Genomic DNA, 20,894 nt, shown 5'->3' with positions numbered 1-20,894 from the left:
AATAGATAAAATATGTTTTAAAGTCGATCCGCCAAATAACCTAATTTTGACGTTTTTATCAATTAATTACGAGAAGGTGGAACTATTGAATTAAATAAAAACTCACCGAATATAGAGTATTTTTCGTGAACTTTCAGGATTTCTTATCACTTTTTTAATTTTTCCATAAATATACAAGAAATATAGAGTTGAAAGTACGCGATTTTTGAAATGTTGCGTACTTTTACAACTTAATAACTCCGTTAAAGAAAAATAAAAAAATTTGGCACTTTCACAACTTCTAAATCACAACAAAATCTATAAACTCAATAACTTTCTTTTGGTCCAGGGACTAATTTAAAAAACATAAAGGTTTAAAAATTGCACACTTTTTCAGGTTAAAACTATTTATTTTCTTAAAATTGAAGTTGGCTTTTAATTTAAACACTATGATCGGAACGTGATTTACAATTAAAAGCCAACTTCAATTTTAAGAAAATAAATAGTTTTAACCTGAAAAAGTGTGCAATTTTTAAACCTTTATATTTTTTAAATTAGTCCCGGGACCAAAACGAAAATTTTTGAGTGTATAGATTTTGTTGTGATTTAAAAGTTGTGAAAGTGCCAAATTTTTTTATTTTTCTTTAACAGAGTTATTAAGTTGTAAAGTACGCAACAATTCAGAAATAGCGTACTTTCAACTCTATATTTCTTGTATATTTAAAGGAAAAATTAAAAAATTGATAAGAAATCCTGAAAGTTTATCAAAAATACTCTATATTCGGTGAGTTTTTATTTAATTCAATAGTTCCACCTTCGAAAATTCTTTAACCCTTGCTGGTTCTCTCAATTCTTAATCTAGTGAACTGGCGTTATACATTTTTATTTAGTTTTTCGTGTGGATTTCAACAAACATTCAAAAAAAATTATTGGAATTCATCTTCATATTTTTTTTTGCGAAAAACTAAAAATTTTTTTCGTTTTAGAAAAAAAGTGTGTACCCCCCCCCCCCTTGGTTTTCACAATTCTTGGCCTATTGGACTATAGTTTTGCTTATTTTATGAATTTTCATGTGTAGATTTCAGGAAAAATAGACCGAACATGATTGGATTTTATCTTCATATTTTTTTTAGCGAAAAACTCAAAGTTTTTAAAAATTTCGTCAGAAATGCGTGTTTTTTACCCTAGCGCCCACAGTTTTTTATCTGAAGAGATGAAAATTGGTTATTTATTTATTTTCACCTGTAGATTACAGAAAAAATACAGCGAAAAATATTGGAGTTGATCTTTATATTTTTTCATCAAAAAAGTAAAAGTTTTAAACGTGGGTACGGAACCCTCGGTTTTAGTACGAGTTCTACTCGCACTTGTCCGGTTTTTTTTAAATATTTTCTAATTGCTAAAAAAGTGCCATTTTTCCGCACCTTCTCCACTTTACACTCATATTTTAAGAAAAGTAATAAAAATTTTAATATAATTCTTTTCATTTCGTTCTTCAGAGATCATACAGATTCATTTCTAAAAGTATCAATTTTTTTAAAAATTAGGCCGCAACGACTTTATTCAAAATATAATGGTCTGACCCATATAAATCATTTATAAGTTGTTATATAAATATTTGGTGAAATTTACTCTTTCATTTGCCAATTGCTTCTTTTTTATGATAGAATAATAATTTCAAAATATGAATATTAAATAATTTATGAAAAAAATACAAAATTTGAATTTTTTGTGAAAAAGAAAAATATTTATTAATTTTATAAATCTTGATAAAATATATACTTTGTATACATCAATCGATTCGTTTTCTTGTCAGGAATGTAATTTTGAGAATAATTAATGAAAATATTAACAAATAAAAAAATTATTTCAAAAAATACAAAAAAAAATTTTTTCTGAATTTTAAAAAAATGGTATAAAAAAAAATTTTGTAGATATTTTCGAAAATCCTTGTGTCAGATTTTAGGTATTAATGACTGCAATAAACCTGCAAAATTTCAGGACAATCCATCAAAATTTGTCTGAGATAATTTGTACACAATTTTTGTGACATACACATACACATACACACATGCATCTGGACATTTGCTCATAATTGAATTTACATATGTTCTAGATAATGAGTCCATATAACCTTCTTTTGAAAAATTGAAAATCGTCACCAATGCAAAGCTTCCTCATGAGGAAGCAAAAGTATTCAATTATTGAGTTTTTGAACTTTAAATATTTAAATCACTCATAGCTATAGTAATTTAACAAAAATTTCTTTATAGATAATTTTCGAGTCTTGAATCTTGTCTTGGTCTTAACAGTTACTGTCTCGTCTCGTCTTGAATAGACATGAAGAAAAAAACTTTCATCTTGGTCTTGACGATGATTGTCTTGTCTTGTCTTGAAAGTCTTGCGTTATACTTTTCACACTAATAACACAAAAACTGAGGACAAATAAAAGTGAACGAAAATTAGTAATTAAGTAGACGGTAATTGAGACATCCACTGTAAGTATACTTTATGTTTATTTATTTATTTATACAGTTTATTCAACTTTGTTTACAGGTATCACAATGGTTTTTTTCATGTAATATTAGGTAAAAAAAAAGATCTTTTCAACTAACAACAAGATAAATATATTATAATATATATATACAGTTTGTTTTAAAGAACTTTTACTCTTTTTCATAATTATAGCTCTTTGAAATAAATTAGACATTTTATTTAATTTCCTGTCAGCTAATAATAGTGTTTCTCTATCATTTCTTTTATTCAGCAATTGATGAATTTCTATCTCAAAAATTTTGTCAGAAAGCAGTTTTTGATTAATAATTTAAAGATTAATAAAAGCTGTCAAAATAAAATATGACTTGAAAAATTGAAACAATGTTTGCTTAAAATATTACAAAAATGACACAGGTTTTTATAAGTTCGAAAAAATTAATAAAAAGATTAATTAGATGGATGTTTTTTGTGGTTTTTTAATATAATAATTTAATTGGCCTAAAAATATCTTTAAATTAATAATAATATTAAGTTTACAATGGTTAGTGAAAAGAATGTAATCAACATTTTTTGTTAAATTAATGAAAGTAACACTATACATAGAGCATACTATTTAAATTCTGCAAAATTCTAATATTTGTAGTCTTTCTATATTGAAGCAATTTTAATGTGTTTCTTAATATTATCAATGACATCTCTACTTGTAGCAGATCCGCCAAGATCTGCTGTGTGAACACCTTCATTAACTGTTTTGTTGATCGCATTCTGAATTAAAATTGCGTGTTCTTTATGTCCTAGATGACGTAACATATCAACAGCCGCATTTAACATAGCAATTGGATTCGCGACATTTTTGCCCGCAATTTTTTTACCCGTATTACGAGTACCTGGTTCGAATATTGTATAATGATTTCCATAATTCTTTCCCGCTAGAAGCCCTGCTCCACCCAACAAACCGCAAACTACATTTGAGACTATAGCTCCATATAAATTTGTTGTCAAGACAACGTCAAACTGATGAGGATTAGACACAAGTTGCATGCACGTATTATCAATAATCATATCATTAAACTGAATGTCTGGATAGTCCTTGGCTACTCTACGAGAAGTTTCTAAAAATAAACCATCTGAAAGTTTCATTATATTAGCTTTATGAACGGAGGTGATTTTTTTCCTATTATTACGTTTAGCATATTCAAAAGCGTAACGAGCGACTCTCTCTGAATTTGATTTAGTAATAACTTTCATGCTTTCCACCACGCCATCAGCACTTTCATGCTCCAACATGGCGTATTCTCCTTCTGTATTTTGTCTAATTATTACAATATCTATATTTTGTTGTCGTGATCGAACACCTTTGTATGATACACAATGCAGTACGTTAACATACAAATCTAATTCATTACGTAATGCAACATTTCGAGAAAGAACACTCGCTTCTTTACTTCTCGTTTCTATATTTCCTTTGAGAGCCACTCCATTTCTACGAATAGACGTTATGGCATAATACAAATCATCATTATTGTCAGCATTTGGATCGATGTCGATGTCTTCAAAGTCTACTGGAACTCCGGCAAAAGTAAACACCTAAATGAAAATAGAAATAAAATTCAGTTTCAATTTAAACATAAATTTCTTCAAATTCTAATAAAATTAAACGTTAGCCTTTTAATATCTCAGAACAAAAATAAACTATAACTTGACTTTTATTGAAACTCTAGTCGCACTGTAGGGAGTTTTGGTTAAAAAAAAAGCCAAATTGTTGTTCTAACCCTTCCGATTATGGGAAAAATAATAGAAAATCAATAACTTCTTCTTTAAATAAATATTTAATCATTATTATTTTTCCATTGGAATTAAGATGTTCAAAAATTTTTAATTTAAACTTTTTTTGATATTCAACAACTGTGGGAATTATTATAAAACATGAAGAAATCAATCAAACTTTAACTTCGTCAAAATTATTTTCATCATTTCAATTCAATAAACATTTTTTAGAATTTTTAACTACAATTTATTAACTATAATAATTTGTGATTAAGAAATAGAAAATTTATTTATTTTGCATTATTTTTGTCTATGAATCACAATTTTTTTTTAACAAAATTATTATTTTGTTTTAGAAAAAGAAGAAAAATATTTGCACAATTTCTATTTTTAATCTTATTTTTGGAATAGGATTTTCCACAGAAATTAAGACATACAAAAATTTCAAATTCAAACCTTTTTTAAATTAAACAACTTATAAAAGTTTGTTATAAAACAGGAAGATATCGATTGCTCCGAGTCGAAGACTCGGACTAAAATTTTTTAAATAATTGAATTCTGTTTAGAAATTTTATAAAAATGGTGATATTAAAAATAATTAAATTGCGAAAAGTTTTTTAAAATAATTATAAATTTCCAAAAAAATGTATTACTTTTAAAAATAATTAAATTCTTGTGATGAATATTATTTCTGAAAATAATTGAATTTTGCACAGAATTTTATTAAAATCTAAAAGAATAAATGAATTATTTCAAAAAAATTTAATTTTAAATTGTTTTTAAAATAGTTGAATTCTTTCGAACAATTTCATTAAAATATTTGAAAATAATTGAATTCTTGTGAAAAATTCTAATATTTTTGTAAATAATTAAATTCTTTCAAAGAATTTAAAAAAAACATTTTTTTTAGTAATTGACTTTTTCGAGGAATTGAAATTAAATTTCTAAGAATTTTTTTGAACATTTTTTTATCAATTCCTGTAAAATTGTATTTAAAATAATTGAAATCTTGCGGTGAATTTTATTATTTATGAAAATAATTAAATAGTTGCAAAGAATTTTATTAAAATTTTCAAAAAATAATTGAATTGCTGAGAAGAATAATTTTATTATTTATGAAAATATTTGAATTATTTTGAAAAAATTTATTAAAATGTGTCAAAAAAATTGAGTTTCTGTGAAAAGTTTTGTTATTTTTGAAAATAAATTAATTCTTCATAAGAATTTTATAAACATTGTTTTAAATAATTTATTTTTTCGAAAGATAATAAATATTATGAAAATTATATATTAAATAATTGAATTCTTGTGGAAAATTTTATTTGTGAAAATAATTGAATTTTTCTATGAATTAATAATTTAAAATAGTTATAAAAATCATTGAAATTCTTCGATATTTTTTTATAAAATTCTAAGCAAGAATTCAATTATTTTCATAAAAAATTGAATTCTTGAGAACGATTTTATTAGAATTTTTTTTAAATAATTGAATTCCCAAGAAGAAATTTATTATTTTTAAAAATAATTGAATTCTTGTGATGAATATTGTTATTTATGAAAATAATTGAATTTTTCAAAGAATTTTATTAAAATCTAAAAGAATGATTGAATTATTTTAAAAATTCAATAAAACTCAGGAGTTTTATTATTTACGAAAATAATTAAATTCTTGCTTCAAATTTTATCAAAAAAATTTTAAAACAATTGAATTTTCATGAAAAATGTTTTTATTAGTGAAAGTAATTGAATTATTGTGAAGAATTGTATGAAAAATTTGTTAAATAATTGATTTTTTCGAAATTTTTGTGAAAATGCAATTCTAAATTAATTGAATTTCTGTGGAAATTTTATTATTTTTGAAAATTGAATTGTTTTGCGAAATTTCATTAAAATACTAGATATTGAAAATAATTGAATTTCGAATATTTTTTTAAAAGTAATTGAATTGTTTTAAAGAATTCGATTATAATTTTTGAGAATAGTTTTTTAATTTCTGGTAGGTAGCAAATTTAAAGTGATGGAAATTTTCAAAAAAAAAAAAAAACAGAAATAGATTTTAGTCCCTTGAGTCGAAACCGTAAAACAGAAACTTAAAAATGTAAGAAGGATAGAATAATATAATTTTATAATATAAATTTGATGCTTTTGATCTTGTTTTTAGCTGACATAGTATTGAACAATAAATGATAAAAAAAATTTGAGACATACCTCTTTTACATAACCCATTAATTCTGGACCGATTCCAGCTCCAGGTAAAATAGTTACAGTGTGCCGCCCACCATAGTGAGCTTTTGGAATTGGCATAACTTTTTTAATTGTTGGTGTTTTATGTTGAATTTCGAAAGCAGACATAGACGTTGCCCCTCGATGAAGTTGAGGAATTATTGTTTTCGACTTTAACATATAGTTTACAAGCGAACGAGAAGCCATTTTAATAGATTATTTGATATTTAGATACTGTGAAATAACAATTAATTGTTGTTATATAAAAATATCAAATAGTAGTGCTTCTGCTTCACAGACACTTTAAATATGTAAGGTCAAAAACATTCCCCAATCAAATATCATGAAACCAGCAGACGACACTATCGAATCAAGTAGGTCTGTCTGTTCCGTCTGTTCCCCAAAATGAAAATAGCAGAACAACTATTAAGTCGAATTCACAATTGACGATTTGCAACTTAAGGCCAACGCAGAATAGATCTGTAACCGGAACCGCAATCGTAAGCGTAACCGTAAGAATGAGTTAGAGAAGGATAGGTATATTGTTTATCCTTCTCTAACTCATTCTTACGCTTACAGTTACGATTGCGGTTCCGGTTACAGATCTATTCTGCGTTGGCCTATACACTAATATTTATTTTTAAATGAATTGTAAATTGACCGATGATATATTTATGTCCTTTTCTATTTCATGCTTTGCGTTCGCGAAACTATTGTGCGTTGAACTTTACATTTACGTTCTGTTGTTCTCGAGTGCTATTGTGGACTCAACCTAAGGTTGGTTCCAGAATGGACTGGACGCAATCGCGTTCCCATTTGATTAGCATTAAGGCCTTTCTCCAATAGGTTTTAAAAAGTGTGCGAATGACTGCGTCTGCGTTGATTTTAGCACTTTTTAAAACCTATTGGAGAAAGGCCTTTAAGGCCTTTCTCCAATAGGATCCAAAAACTCTGCGTTTGTCTGCGAATGGCTGCGTTGCGTTGATTTTAGCATGTGTTGCTATAGCAACCGACGCAGACACAGAGTTTTGGGAACCTATTGGAGAAAGGCCTTTAGGTATGTTTTCGTTGCCTGCACTTCTTAAGGCCAACGCAGAATAGATCTGTAACCAGAACCGCAATCGTAACCGTAAGCGTAAGAATGAGTTAGAGAAGGATAAACAATATACCTATCCTTCTTTAACTCATTCTTACGGTTACGCTTACGATTGCGGTTCCGGTTACAGATCTATTCTGCGTTGGCCTATAGCGTTTTGCGTTGCGTTTTGTAACTAGGCCATGAGTGAAAGAGAGATAGAGATATATGTTTGCTCTATTTGCACTCATGGCCTAGTTACAAAACGCAACGCAAAACGCTACCATGGGACTCCAGCCTGACCCTGAGGGTGGAGTCCCATGACAGCGTTTTGCGTTGCGTCGTAATGGGAGAGAAAAAGACGCAAATATACGTTTGCTGCATTCTCTCTCATTACAACGCAACGCAAAACGCTGCCATGGGACTGCGGCCTGAAGTCCCATGGCAGCGTTTTGCGTTGCGTTTTGTAACTAGGCTATGAGTGCAAATATAGCAAACATATATCTCCATCTCTCTCACACTCATTGCCTAGTTACAAAACTACGTTCCGTTCAAGCTACTATTGTGGACACAACTTTAAGGGTGCGATCCCATGTATGCAGAATACGTCGACCGAAAGCAGAAAATCATGAGGCCAATAGGAACTTCCGATTCAATAGAAATTATTCTAATAAGGAATTCTTATTGGCTAAAGTTTACCCGTTTCACGCTACTGTTGAACTGCACTCAGATTTCAGAATGGTTAAAGTTGTGGCTATTTAAATTATTACTTTTTACAATTAGGAATTAGGATAGCAAATTTGTAATTGAAATAATTGGAATTTTTTAGTAATTAAGTTTTTTTGTTTTAACTTATCTTTTTGAAATTAAAATGGTAAAGTTATCGCCAGATTTAATTCAGCAGTCAATGCAGTACATAAATCCTGTCAGAGATCGTGAACTTGATCTTAGAGGTTAGTAACGTAATGAAAACGTTTTTATCTTTCTAAATAAAAATATGCATGTTTAAAAAGTGTCAATAGAGAAATATAATTTTATTATTAATTGTTTATTTTAGGTTACAAAATACCAACTATAGAAAATTTGGGGGCCACATTGGTAAGTAAAAAGTTATTTTCCTAAAGTTTTAATGATTGTAAATTCCAACGAAAATTATATCTTTATTATCTTCAATTTAAATGTTATTTTAACATTGCAATAATATTAAGTAATGTTAAAGAAAAGGAGGGATTCTATTATTTAATATTGCTTAAAAATTGAAATTAAATATAAAATACTGATTTTTTTTAGAAAGCCGGTTGAAAATATTTCGACTGAATTTCATAAAAAATTTTATACGAAATCGTATTAAATTTCGTTATAATTACGTATGTCCCTTTGGAATCTTTTTTATGAGTCAATTGAATAAACATCTCGACAATAAAATTAAATAAATATAACACTCAAAATTATGAAATATTAAAATTTACAAATCACAAACAGTCAGCTTGACTAATCACTTTTATTGAACATGTTTGTGATTTGGAAATTTTAATATTTTATATTCTTTGTGTGTTTTGTTTATTTTATTTTATTGACGAGATGTTTATTTAATTAATTTTAACTAGGTAAATATTGTTTTTAATTTTTGCTTCAAGTCCGTAAAAGTCTGCTTTTTTTAAAAAAGGTCCGTAAAGTCCGTAATTTGATGGAAAAAGGACGAAAAGTTCGTAAATTGTACAATATAATTTGGAGAATTTTAGAAAAATTACAAATAATTGCAAAAATTCAGTTATTTTCAAAAGTAATAAAATTCTTCGCGGAAATTCAATTATGTTCAAAAATTTTAATAAAATTCTTGGCAAAATTCCAAATATTTTCAAAAATTTTAATAAAATTCTTGGCTAAATTTCAATTATTGTCAAAAATTTTCCTCAATTCAATGATTTTTAATATCTACTATTTTAACAAAATTTTCCAAAAAAATTTAATAAAATTCTACGCAAACCTTTAATATTTTCATGAAATAATAAAAATTTTACAGGAATTTCATTATTTACAAATTTTTTTTATAAATTTTTTCGCAATCATTCAATGATTTTCATAAATAATAAAATTTTTACAGGGATTCAATTATTTTCATAAATTAATAAAATTCTTTTTAGGAATTCAATTTTTTTTGGGTATCCTTTTTTCATAAATAATAAAACTCATCGCAGAATTTCAATTATTTAAATACAATTTTAATCGAATTTTTCGAAAAATGTAATTATTCTTAAAAGTGTTATTAAAAATCGTCGAAAGAATTCAATTATTTAAAAATTTGTTGATAAAATTCTTTATGGGAGTTGAATTTTAAGAAACATTCAATTATTGAATAAATTATTTATTTTTGTATTTAAATATGTAATTATGAATTCTAGTAGAATTATCTAATAAAAATTTATTAAAAAATGAAGAATATCAGTTTAAATTTTAGATAATATTTGAATATTAAAATGAATATAGCATGAATTTTTAGAAATAATTGAATTTTGAAATTAACTTTTTTAAAAAAGATAATTTTATATTTTTTTATATTATTTGAAGTTTTTGCTTTCTAATATTTATTTAATTAAAGAATTTACGAATAATTAAAATTTGTAAAATTGAATATTGTAAACAAATGAATTAGAAAATTGTCAAAGAACTTTTTCGAAAATTAATTGATTTAAAGAAGAATTTTAGTTTTTTTTAGTTTAGTTAACTTTGAAAATTCTGATATTAAAAGTATTGATTTTACATGTCTGACACTTTATTTATTTATACTCATTGCTAAGGTACAACAAAAATTTATTGTCAAAAAAAGAATTTCAAAAAATTACAAAAAACTTTTTTCGGAACAATTTATATAGAGACATGGATAAAAAGATTTTTTTCGAGGAAATGGATTCAGGAGAAGTGCATTCGGTAAAACAGTATTCGGAAAAGTAATTTTTGGTAATTTTGACATGAGAGATTAAAATATTTGGATTGGCTGTGAAAGTAATTAAAAAAAAGATTTTAAACGAAAATTCAAGGTTGAAAGTCAGTTATAGAATCGAAGAAATCAGAAGAAATAAATAAAATGTTCCTTTTGTTTTTAATTAAAATGTTTTTAATGTAGAAGACAAGTATCGCACAATTTAGGATTGATATAATGAGATAAAACTTTTAAATTAATGTTTAATAAATGCTCTAAACTAAAAAAATCTTTAAATTACGTATAGTAATTTGTAAAGCAGTTTTATAAAATAATAATCCCAATTTAACTAAAGAAATATGTTTAGATTTTCCCCTTTTTCTCCCCTATTTTGAATAAAAATTTACCCTTATTCTCCTTTTATTTCTTAGCCCATTTGACTTTCAATGTATCATTATGCTAAAACTTTTGCGATCCGAGTGTATAATAACGTAAATTTTTTTATAAATATTAAGGTGGTTCATCCAACAAAATGCAGACCTCAAGAAAAATAATTAATTAACATTTAAATAATTAAAATATTGTTATTAATAATATTTTCTAGAAAAAAATATGAATTTTCGAGAAAAAAATTCTTTGCTACAACGTTACAGCTCATATTTTTAAACAAGCACACCGTTTGGAAAATATGCTTATTTGTTTAAAAGAAAATTTTGACTTTTTCTTAAAATAAATATTAATACATAGTTAATGAAAATAAAATTTGTACCATAATATTATGATTGATGAACTCAGCAAATGATCGAGAATCACATATATTAAAAATAGATTTTTTTAAAATATGGTCGCAACGGCTTTCAGACGAAAGTCAATGGACTCACCCATACACATTTTACTTTGATTATCTGCATTAATAATTTTAATTTTCAATTTTTTTTTATAGGATCAGTTTGATACAATCGACTTCTCCGACAATGACATCCGTAAATTTGATGGTTTTCCTCTCTTAAAACGGTTAAAAACACTGTTCTTTAATAACAATAGAATTGTTAGAATCGCAGAGGGTTTAGAAAATTGCATACCACATTTAGAAACTCTTATGTTAACTGGTAATATGATTCAGGAGTTAAGTGATTTGGAACCACTTGTTCCATTAAAACATCTTCAATGCCTCTGTCTTTTACAAAATCCAGTATCAGCCAAGCCACATTATCGACAATATATAGTCTTCAAATTTTCATCATTGAGGTTATTGGATTTTAGAAAAATCAAGAAACAAGAACGTGAAGAAGCAACAGCTTTCTTCAAAAGCAGAAAGGGCAAAGAAATGGCAAGAGAAATTACCAAAAAGGCTAAAGCACAATCTCAAAATATTAATGGTTTGGATAAACCTATGATGACTTCAGACGAGCGTAATAAAATCAGAGAAGCGATCACGAATGCCACATCCTTAGAGGAAGTTCAGCGGCTTAGTAAAATTCTACAAGCTGGACAAATTCCAGGAGAAAAACAGAAAAACGGTATGTAGAAATTCTTTGATCACTAATGTTTTATTATCTTCTTTAATTTAACAAAAATAATTTTTCTTATTTAAAAAATGAAAAAAGATAGTTGTACTTTAATGGATAGAATTGCAATGTTATAGGTGATCCAGACGGTGAAGCAATGGAAGAAGAAGATGAGGATTAAATTAAAATATTTGTGGAATTAATTCTAATATCATTTCTGTCATTAAGTTAAGAAAGTTTTCCAGTTTAAAGGGAGTTTCAAAATTATAAGTTTCATTTACATTCTGATTATCAACATTTAATAGATTTAAAAGTTACATAGGTCAACTAAACTGTAAGTATTAAATACGTTAATTTTTTAACGTTTGTCATTTGTCAAGCTAATAAATAAAACTGTATACTACACAAATGTAGTTACGATTAAAAGAATTTTGTTGTTTTCTGTGAAAACTGATCAAAATTTTATTATACGTATCCACATTTTAAGTCAAAGGGTTATCTAAGCAATTTGCGATTGATATTTAAAAATAGGCAAGCATTATGGCGAAATTTTTTTTTTAATTCAAAATGCCGAAACAATGGCCGCTATGATTTTGAATTTTCTAAAAATAACATATTAAAACTTTAATTACATATTTTTTGTATTTGAATGATTCATTTAAATAAAATAATACTGTTTTATAGAAAAATATTGTTACACCAAATTCATTCAAAATGATTTTGCAATATTTTAGAATGTTGTAAACATTTTTTAAAAATTACAAACTATTGAGCAAAATCATAGAAAAAATGAGTTTGCTTTCTCATAAAGTAAGGATTGTGTTGGTGAAAATTTTCGATAGTAATTTTTTGACATATTTCCATGTAGTTTGACCTGAGGAGTCCAAAAAACGTTTTTAAAAAATTTAGGCTAGTCGGTGAGTACAAAAAGTGCACACAGCAAAGTCAAAGTGGTTTCTGATAATTTATTAAGGACTTCACATAAGAGCCCCATAGTTTGCTCTTGATTTCTTGTTGAGGGACATGTTATAAACAATCGTCAAAGTTTGAAACACAGTTTTTTGATGATTATTGCTTCCGGTTACATTGTAGAGGAAAAAGTTGTCATTGAAAGTTGTAGAGTTTGAAAGTAGCTTTCAAATAGCGGGTCTTAAATTAGAAAAAGGTAAATTTGTTTAGTTACAAATAAACTTATACCATTAAAAATAGCACTTTTTTAATTCTTTAATAACTTTGCTAATAATTATTGAATTTTTTCATAACTTATCAGGAATATTGTCCCTAAAAGGCTCAATAAATTAAGAAAATCTCACAGTTTTTTATCTAGAGAGTTAAAAATTGTCATACTTTTGTATTTTCACATGTAGATTACAGGAAAAATATAGCAAAAATGATTAGAATTGATCTTCATGTGGTTTACAGCGGAAAACTAAAATCTCTTTTTAATTTATTATTGATAATAATTTTACTCATGCTAGTTCTAACAATTCTTAATCTAGTATATTTTTATATTTAGGAACTCTCGGCTTTTAGTATGAGTTCAACTCGCACTTGTCCGTTTTTTTAAATTGCGTTTTAACGTTTAAAAATAATGCCGAACTTGAAGTATTGTGTCAATGTTTTCAGACGGATAGTGCATTTGAAGGGTGCGTTGTAACAAAGATGTATCCGCCAAAATGACACTTTAATGGTACGGTCACAGCTCGGCTGCCTGCCTGCCTGCAGGTCGTCATGGCAATACATAAGAGTAAGAGAGTCAGACAATTTAAATTATTCGTCTCCTCTCTCTTACTCTCGTGGCGGCTGCCTGCGCAGGCAGGCAGGCAGCCGAGGTGTGACCGTGCCATCACTTTTAGAGCTAAATATCAATAATTAATATCAGTTTATTGATAATCAAAAATTGTTTGTAATTATCATACAGTTTAACTAAGTAAAAATTTCTTACTGTTTTATTAAATTAGGTTAAACCTTATATTGTACAGAAAAGGATTTATAACGTCTTTGATGCGAATCTAACCTACAAAAAATTGTCTTTTAACGCTTTGTTACAGCGCACCCTTCATTTGCATTCGTCTCTTGCACTGAATCAAAAATCTGAAAATTAGGTTCGCTTGACGCTTCTTCCCATCCTCTCATTTGGTGAGGTCATCCATAGTTTTATTAGCAGGGTTCTGATTCTAAGTTTCCTTAAACTCCTTTAATCGATCTTCCAATTTTTTGTAAAAAATAATTCATTCCACTTTTTTGAGATTAATTCTGGAAATACAAGTTACAATTAAGAGTATTAAAATGGGTAAGAATACCTGAACTGGACTAATAAAACGACGCAAAAAAATTAATTGTTTATAACTTTTAAACGAGGGGTTTCTCACTCATGAAATAACGTAAAGTTTTGGCTCAGATCTTGTCATACTCTGTATCAACAAAACTACAATTATGTTATATTTCGTGAAAGTCTGTCAAAGTCTGTCACTGAACGCGTGCGCAAGGGATTAGGTAAAACGCTCAACTTTGCATGATTTCGTAAAAATCTGTCAAGCAATGTTTAAATGAATCCAACGTTTTTCTAGTGTGTTGTAATTAAAACTTTCACATAAGGAGAGATTATCACAACCATTGGGGGGTAGACTTTATCATCTACCCCTGATAAGTCATGTGATTCAGGGCCGAAAAATTTAAATATTTAAAAAAATAAGTTTGAAGATTATCATTTGTTTGTGCTGAAATATTTTATGGCATTGTGTCAGACTAATAACCACAAAAATGAGCAAAAAGTTAAAAATTTGTGATAAATTGAATATTATTAAGGTATTAGAAAAAGGTGTAGCCGACTCTACAATATCTGACATAAAAAAATAAAGAACAAATTAAAGAATATTCTGTTGAGATTATAAATACGGATGGCTCATTACAAAAATATACAAAAAATAATATTGAAAGTATGAGGAAAGAGAAAAAGCAATTTTTGCATGGTTGCACCAGAAACGTTTATATATTATTATATAAATATTAATATACTAAATAGTAAATATGTATTTCCAACTATTGGTAATATTTAAATTTTTTACAGTTTATTATTCTTTATTATTTTAAATTTAACAAATGAATGACCTAGAAAAACTTTTTTTTTATAATCACGGCCCTGAAGTCTCCGCCCAAGTAGGAGGAGATTTCAGATAATAGACGTCCTACTGTAATAAGAATCTATTTTATAATAGTCACAACGAAGTATCAGTATAGAATTACTAATAACTTAACAATGATTATGATGTTACCAACATTATCTGACTTATCAAAATTTAAATTATTTCGTCGCGCACCCGATGATGGAAAATGTGAAATTTTATTTATTCTTGTTCCTGGTTTGTTTGGAAATGAACTCTATCGAGAAAAGAACACCAAAGCTAATAAATTGATTAGAGTATATCCACCGCCATATAGTTTAGTTCTTCGTCACAAGTTAAATTCCTTAACTGGGCGAATACATGGATCTCAATCTCAATGGGAACAAGTAATAGAACAGCATTTACTTAATCCGAAGAATAAACTCTTTCCTGGAAAATCGATTAAATCTTACTTTGGACACTATATTTATCAGCCTCTGTATGATTTAATTTTAGGTGATATTGGAAAGCATAGACGAGTTCATTTAATGGAATTTACATACGATTGGCGCAAACCGCTTATTCAGGTTTGTAATGAATTACGCCATTTTTTACAAACTAAGTGTATTCTGGTTGAATATAAGCAAGCCAAAATTGTGCTTATAGGACATTCACTAGGTGGGTATATTGTGCGTTTATTAGTAGAATCATCGGATTTTTCTAGTTTTGACGGTATTGAACGCATAACAAAATGTATTTATGCATCAACCCCACTCTTTGGCCAACAACGACTTTTTCAATTATTTGAAAAAATATACGAGCTGCAAAAGACAAATTTTACATCAACCTTGTCGCTGCAAGAAAAAGTTTTCTGTGATACCGTAATTGATGAAATACGGGTACAAAAGTTGCGTCAACAACTACACGATATGTTAAGTGAGAATGTGTTTTTTGACAAATCCAAATTAATTGACTTTCTTTGCAACTTTAAACAATCATTAGCCTTATTGATTCGCCACGAAGAAATGAAAAACGTATCACTGGAGTGGATGTGCAATGTATTGGAAATAGATATAAACTATGCATTTTTTGTATATAGAACAACAGAATCATTATCGACATTAGAAAAGAAATGTGACTCAATCCTGTACGTATGCTGTTACAATATAAATAATGATCTTCTGCACAATCAATTAGGCCCAAACTATATCAATGATAAGTGTTTTTTATATACAGTGCACGAAATAGAACAAATGAACAAGTGTCGAAATTTCATCCAAATACGAGATACTTCTAAGCAACTTGATAACACTAACATTTTTTGTAGTTCATATGTATTACATCATTTAAAAGCAATATTGCTTGACCAATAAATAATATTACATTTCTTTACAGTGTGCTGCATTGTATTTCTGTATTCTCTTTCATTTATATTTTTAACTTCTTTTATTTTACTTTTCTAATTATTAGTTAGTTAAGTTTTTAATAAATATTGTTATTAGCTATAGTTAGATTTGGTTATTTTTAATATCATTTGCATTATATCGAGTCATTATTTTAATATTTTTGTTTTTTATATTCATTAATTTTCTTAGTTTACTTTCTCTATTTCCTTTATTTGTATTATTTTTTTGATGTGTTAAAATATAGTTTATTGTTAAATACTAAGTGTCGCCTCAAACCATTTTCATGTTTTAAAGATAAATAATTAGATATTTTAAGCACCCGAACTCCTTCCAATGAACATTTGCTCGATGACTGTGCAAATAATAAATTACGAACGGCAGAATTCTTTTTCAAGTTTTTTTATTGTTGTTGATCTAACGAGCTGGCAGGTTTAATTTAATTAAATTTCAATTAATTTAATAATTCGAATTACAAGGTATAACTTATTTTTATAAAATTAAAAATACTAAATTTTTATTTATTTTTAGGAAAATGAAATGATTCTCGTTTTGATGGATCATTTTTCAAAACCAAAATCTCAAAACAAAGGAAAATTAAGAAATTTTGTGCTTGGCAAAAATGCCGCGTCAAAATATATAATCCAGATTATACTTAATTGATTTTTTAACATTGTATGTAGGACACTTGACAAGGATTATAAAATTGCACTTCCAAGTAATATAACTTTAAAATTATTGATCATATTAATTTCGATTATGAAACTTGCATCAATATAATTGGTTACCCAGTAATAAGGGGTGAATTAAAGTGGATTGGTACTTTTATGCCCTTAAATTCCAAACCAATTCCGTTTTTGTCCGCAATCTTAATGAATTCCTTTTCTATTGTTAATTTGATCATTTCTATCCAATTCAATTCCCTGTAACCACGTGACCAGAGTCTGAATTCACTTTAATGCCGTTTAAGGGAATCATTTGTTGTGGAGTTAATGCCTTTTAATTAACATTGAATTCTTTAAAGGGCATTAAAGAAGTTTCAAATTCTGGTCACGTGGTTACAGAGAATTGAATAGGATAGAAATGATCAAAATTTAACAATAGAAAAGGAATTCATTAAGATTGCGGACAAAAACGGAATTTGTTTGGAATTTAAGAGCATAAAAGTTCCAATCCACTTTAATTCACCCCTTATTACTGGGTATTTTAAATAATAGATTTAGATTATTTTAGGTTTATTTAAAATAAATAAAATTTTGACAAAAAGTACTTACCCGCATAAGTGTAATAAATCATTATTCTTTTTAGACAGAAAATGAATTATAATTATTAAAAAATTTTTAAGTAAATATTGAAAAATGGCTACATGCAATTAATAATAATAAGCTTATGATAAACATATACATAATATTTTAATAGTTTAGAAGGTTTATCAAAATAACCTGTAGAAATTTACAAACCTGGGAAATTGAAATAGCAGCAGATGTAAAAAATTGTATTACAAATAATTTTCAAAACAACTTTAACCTCATAAATAACAATATGAAAAAAAAACATTTTACTATAGTAATAATCTCGAATTATAATTCAGTTCGATTTTGGGTTATAAAATTTATAATCTATTGTGAATACTAGAAATCATTCTAAAACATTGAAAGGTGGATAATATATTATAAAGGGTATTAATCAGATTATATTAAGTATGATCTTATTTTCTATAATCCTAATTGTATAATACACTTTTCTCCGTGAGCAATTAACATAAATTAGTTTTATTATATAAATAATTATATATTTTATAGAAGGCATTATCTGTCCAATAAAGTTTTATTTTAATATTTCAGATGAAATTCGTAGTAAATAGGTGCATAAACAGTATTATAATTATTCTGCTAAATTAAAAAAATTAATCAGCAAACAGAAAATTGCTAAGAATTACAATTTTTCTTACTTTTTTATTAGATTTTACAATCCAATTACTTGATTTACGCATATAACTTCACAATTCTTTTTATTTATAGTGTGTTCAGATAACTTTTAATATACTTCTATTACACACGTGGTCTCGAATGTGTGGGCATTTATATAATGAAGCACTGTTGTGTTTAAAATTACTTGACAATAGAAGCAAAAGTATGCTTATTATACTAATAAATATTAACAAAATGTAACCAGTGAAGAAGAAAAAGACTAATGTGACAATAAAGATTTCAAATAAAATCGTTTGTTGCAAATAATCAAATATGATTTCACAATTGTGGAACAATATATGAAATCCAGAATCCTTGTAAAACTTATTTAATAAAAACCAATATGTACACTTGTCACAAAACTCATAGATACTAACTAAATTGTTATTTTTAAATATATCGTCATCTTCTTTAAAATCAACTAGAATGCTTTCCTCATCACCATTTCCCGGATGCCAACGCTGTACATTGTTAATGTCTAAGAACCAATGATGTAAGAATGACAAATATGTGGTTGATCGATACTTTATGTAGAGTAAATTAGCTTTTACGTAATTGTTATTTACCGAATTGGTTGGAGAAACAATGTTATTGTTCGGAAATGCATATTCTGTTAAGTTACTGTTATAAAGCAGTTTAGAGTTTATGGAATTTATAGGCACATCGATGAACTTAAATTTTTCCCAGGGTTCTAAAGCTGCTATAATTTTTTCTGTTGAGTATTTATTTTCAAACATGGCGTTATTGTACTTAGTGACAATAATTTACAATAGTTATTTAATTTTTTTAGTTTGCGCTATTCTTTGAGCTTATTATATATAGTACAAATTATAACGACATGAATCGTTATTATTATTAACTTTTAATATTGACCATCACTTCGCTGTCTTTAGTAGAATCTGTCAACTTTTTAGTTGTAGATGGAAGACTAAACAGTCTGAAACCTGATTCTAGTTGGACAAAAGTCGAAAAATAAAATTTTTTAAATCATTTTTCTCTTAGTGATTTCATATTTAACCCCTTCGCAGTCAAGACCAAAATCTCATAAGTGGGCTCAAAATGTCGACAACTTTTTAGAAAACTAAAATTTGCGCAAACGAGCATAATATTGTATTTGGAGTCGCTGATTACGAATCCGATATCAGATTTTGAAAATTCAAAATGTCGGATCCAATATGGCGGACATGAAAATTAAAAATCGACTGAATTGACTTGAAACTCAGGGGTTTTCGGGGTCGCTAATTACGAATCTGATATCAGATCGAAAAAAAAATAAATTCAAAATGGTGGTTCCAATATGGCGGACAACATTTTCTAAAATTTATCGGATTTATTTGAAAATCGTTACACTGAGAAAACTGGAGTATTGGACTAAACATCTGGTGGGACAAATCGTTGATATTTGAGAGTTAGCTATTGGATAACAATCTAAATGTTCAAATACACAATTGATAGATATTCGTGCCATTTCTCTTGGAGGGAAAATGAGTTTATATTTATTTTATTAACCATCTTGAGAAATCCCTTCCTTATCCGGCGCGAAATGAATAAATGGCAACCTAACCCCTAAATTAAATACATAAAATGTCAGAAAAATAATTTCGCGCGCATCAGATCGTACACATTTTCTGCGCAACTTTTAACCCTCAGATATAATGGGAGAGAATATACAAGTAGATTTCCATTATCAATTCAAAATTTATTTTAGAAGGACTATTTAACTCTCTTCATAAGCAAAGGAAACATCCCAGTAAACGAAAACTAATTGAAATGAATTAAAAAGAATTCACAAAGAGCTTTCGTGAATCCCGCTTTGTGACAAATACGAATTGGAGCCATGATGCAATTTTCCTGAATTCGTGAAACTGTATTGAACTTCCGAACCTTCTATCCGTACCAATTCACTGGACAAGTTTTGAGCCTTTAATTTTTTTCAATTCGTTAGCACGAATTCAATGCATTCCTTGGCCATTTCTTTCGAATGCGAATTCGTTTGGACAAATTGGTACATATTGAATTAAATTCAATTGAATATACAAAGAGCTTGAGTGAATCCCGCTTTGTGACAAATACGAATTGGAGCCTACCAAAAATGTTAATTCGTTTCAATTCATTTGAATTAGTTTTTTTTTACTGGGATACACTTTTTGAACCTCTGAATTTGACTCTCCAGTTTTCTCAGTGTACTAGACGGTTTTCGCTGATTACGAAAAACTTTTGAAACGATACAAAATATTATTAATATTATTATTATTATTATATTTTGAAATACAAAATTTTCCCCCGCAATTGTTCTATATAATTACTCTTTTTAACTATAACTGCATCGGAAGCTCTTTCACTAACACCTCCCAGATAACAATGCGTGCACGCATATTTTGTACCTATTGGTGCGCACATAAATGCTTGCAAAAATGATTACTATAGATAAAGCTGCTTTGATCAAGCA

At 27.4% G+C, this 20,894-nt stretch overlaps 3 protein-coding genes across 3 annotated transcripts; 2 read left to right on the top strand and 1 right to left on the bottom strand.

The window, feature by feature from the left end:
- Positions 1-2,476: 2,476 nt before the first annotated feature.
- LOC122509152 (isocitrate dehydrogenase [NAD] subunit gamma, mitochondrial) lies at positions 2,477-6,855 on the bottom strand. The gene is made up of 2 exons (XM_043622976.1): positions 6,451-6,855; positions 2,477-4,062 (listed from the first exon to the last, which is right to left on the bottom strand). Exons 1-2 carry the CDS (start codon positions 6,670-6,672, stop codon positions 3,124-3,126), a joined length of 1,161 nt encoding a protein of 386 aa, XP_043478911.1. The 5' UTR covers positions 6,673-6,855; the 3' UTR covers positions 2,477-3,123.
- A 1,390-nt stretch (positions 6,856-8,245) lies between these two features.
- On the top strand, positions 8,246-12,397 carry LOC122509161 (probable U2 small nuclear ribonucleoprotein A'). The gene is made up of 4 exons (XM_043622988.1): positions 8,246-8,493; positions 8,598-8,638; positions 11,404-11,980; positions 12,106-12,397. The coding sequence occupies exons 1-4, from the start codon at positions 8,412-8,414 to the stop codon at positions 12,147-12,149; spliced, it is 744 nt and encodes a 247-aa protein (XP_043478923.1). The 5' UTR covers positions 8,246-8,411; the 3' UTR covers positions 12,150-12,397.
- Positions 12,398-12,630: 233 nt separating this feature from the next.
- Positions 12,631-16,472, top strand: LOC122509149. The gene is made up of 2 exons (XM_043622967.1): positions 12,631-15,659; positions 15,739-16,472. Exons 1-2 carry the CDS (start codon positions 15,228-15,230, stop codon positions 15,748-15,750), a joined length of 444 nt encoding a protein of 147 aa, XP_043478902.1. The 5' UTR covers positions 12,631-15,227; the 3' UTR covers positions 15,751-16,472.
- The last annotated feature ends 4,422 nt before the right edge of the window (positions 16,473-20,894 follow it).

Source organism: Leptopilina heterotoma, unplaced genomic scaffold, assembly GCF_015476425.1.
Source record: "Leptopilina heterotoma isolate Lh14 unplaced genomic scaffold, ASM1547642v1 Lhet_115, whole genome shotgun sequence".
NCBI lineage: Eukaryota > Metazoa > Arthropoda > Insecta > Hymenoptera > Figitidae > Leptopilina > Leptopilina heterotoma.
Note: the sequence above shows the minus strand (reverse complement) of the source record. Positions and strands in the feature narration are given on the sequence as shown.

Coding starts and splice junctions, on each gene's coding strand:
- LOC122509152 (XM_043622976.1), bottom strand. CDS start 6,672: ATGGCTTCTCGTTCGCTTGTAAACTATATGTTAAAGTCGAAAACAATA. Junction 4,063..6,450: donor TAATGGGTTATGTAAAAGAG/GTATGTCTCAAA, acceptor ATTTTCATTTAG/GTGTTTACTTTTGCCGGAGT.
- LOC122509161 (XM_043622988.1), top strand. CDS start 8,412: ATGGTAAAGTTATCGCCAGATTTAATTCAGCAGTCAATGCAGTACATA. Junction 8,639..11,403: donor AAAATTTGGGGGCCACATTG/GTAAGTAAAAAG, acceptor TTTTTTTTATAG/GATCAGTTTGATACAATCGA. Junction 11,981..12,105: donor AGGAGAAAAACAGAAAAACG/GTATGTAGAAAT, acceptor GCAATGTTATAG/GTGATCCAGACGGTGAAGCA.
- LOC122509149 (XM_043622967.1), top strand. CDS start 15,228: ATGATTATGATGTTACCAACATTATCTGACTTATCAAAATTTAAATTA.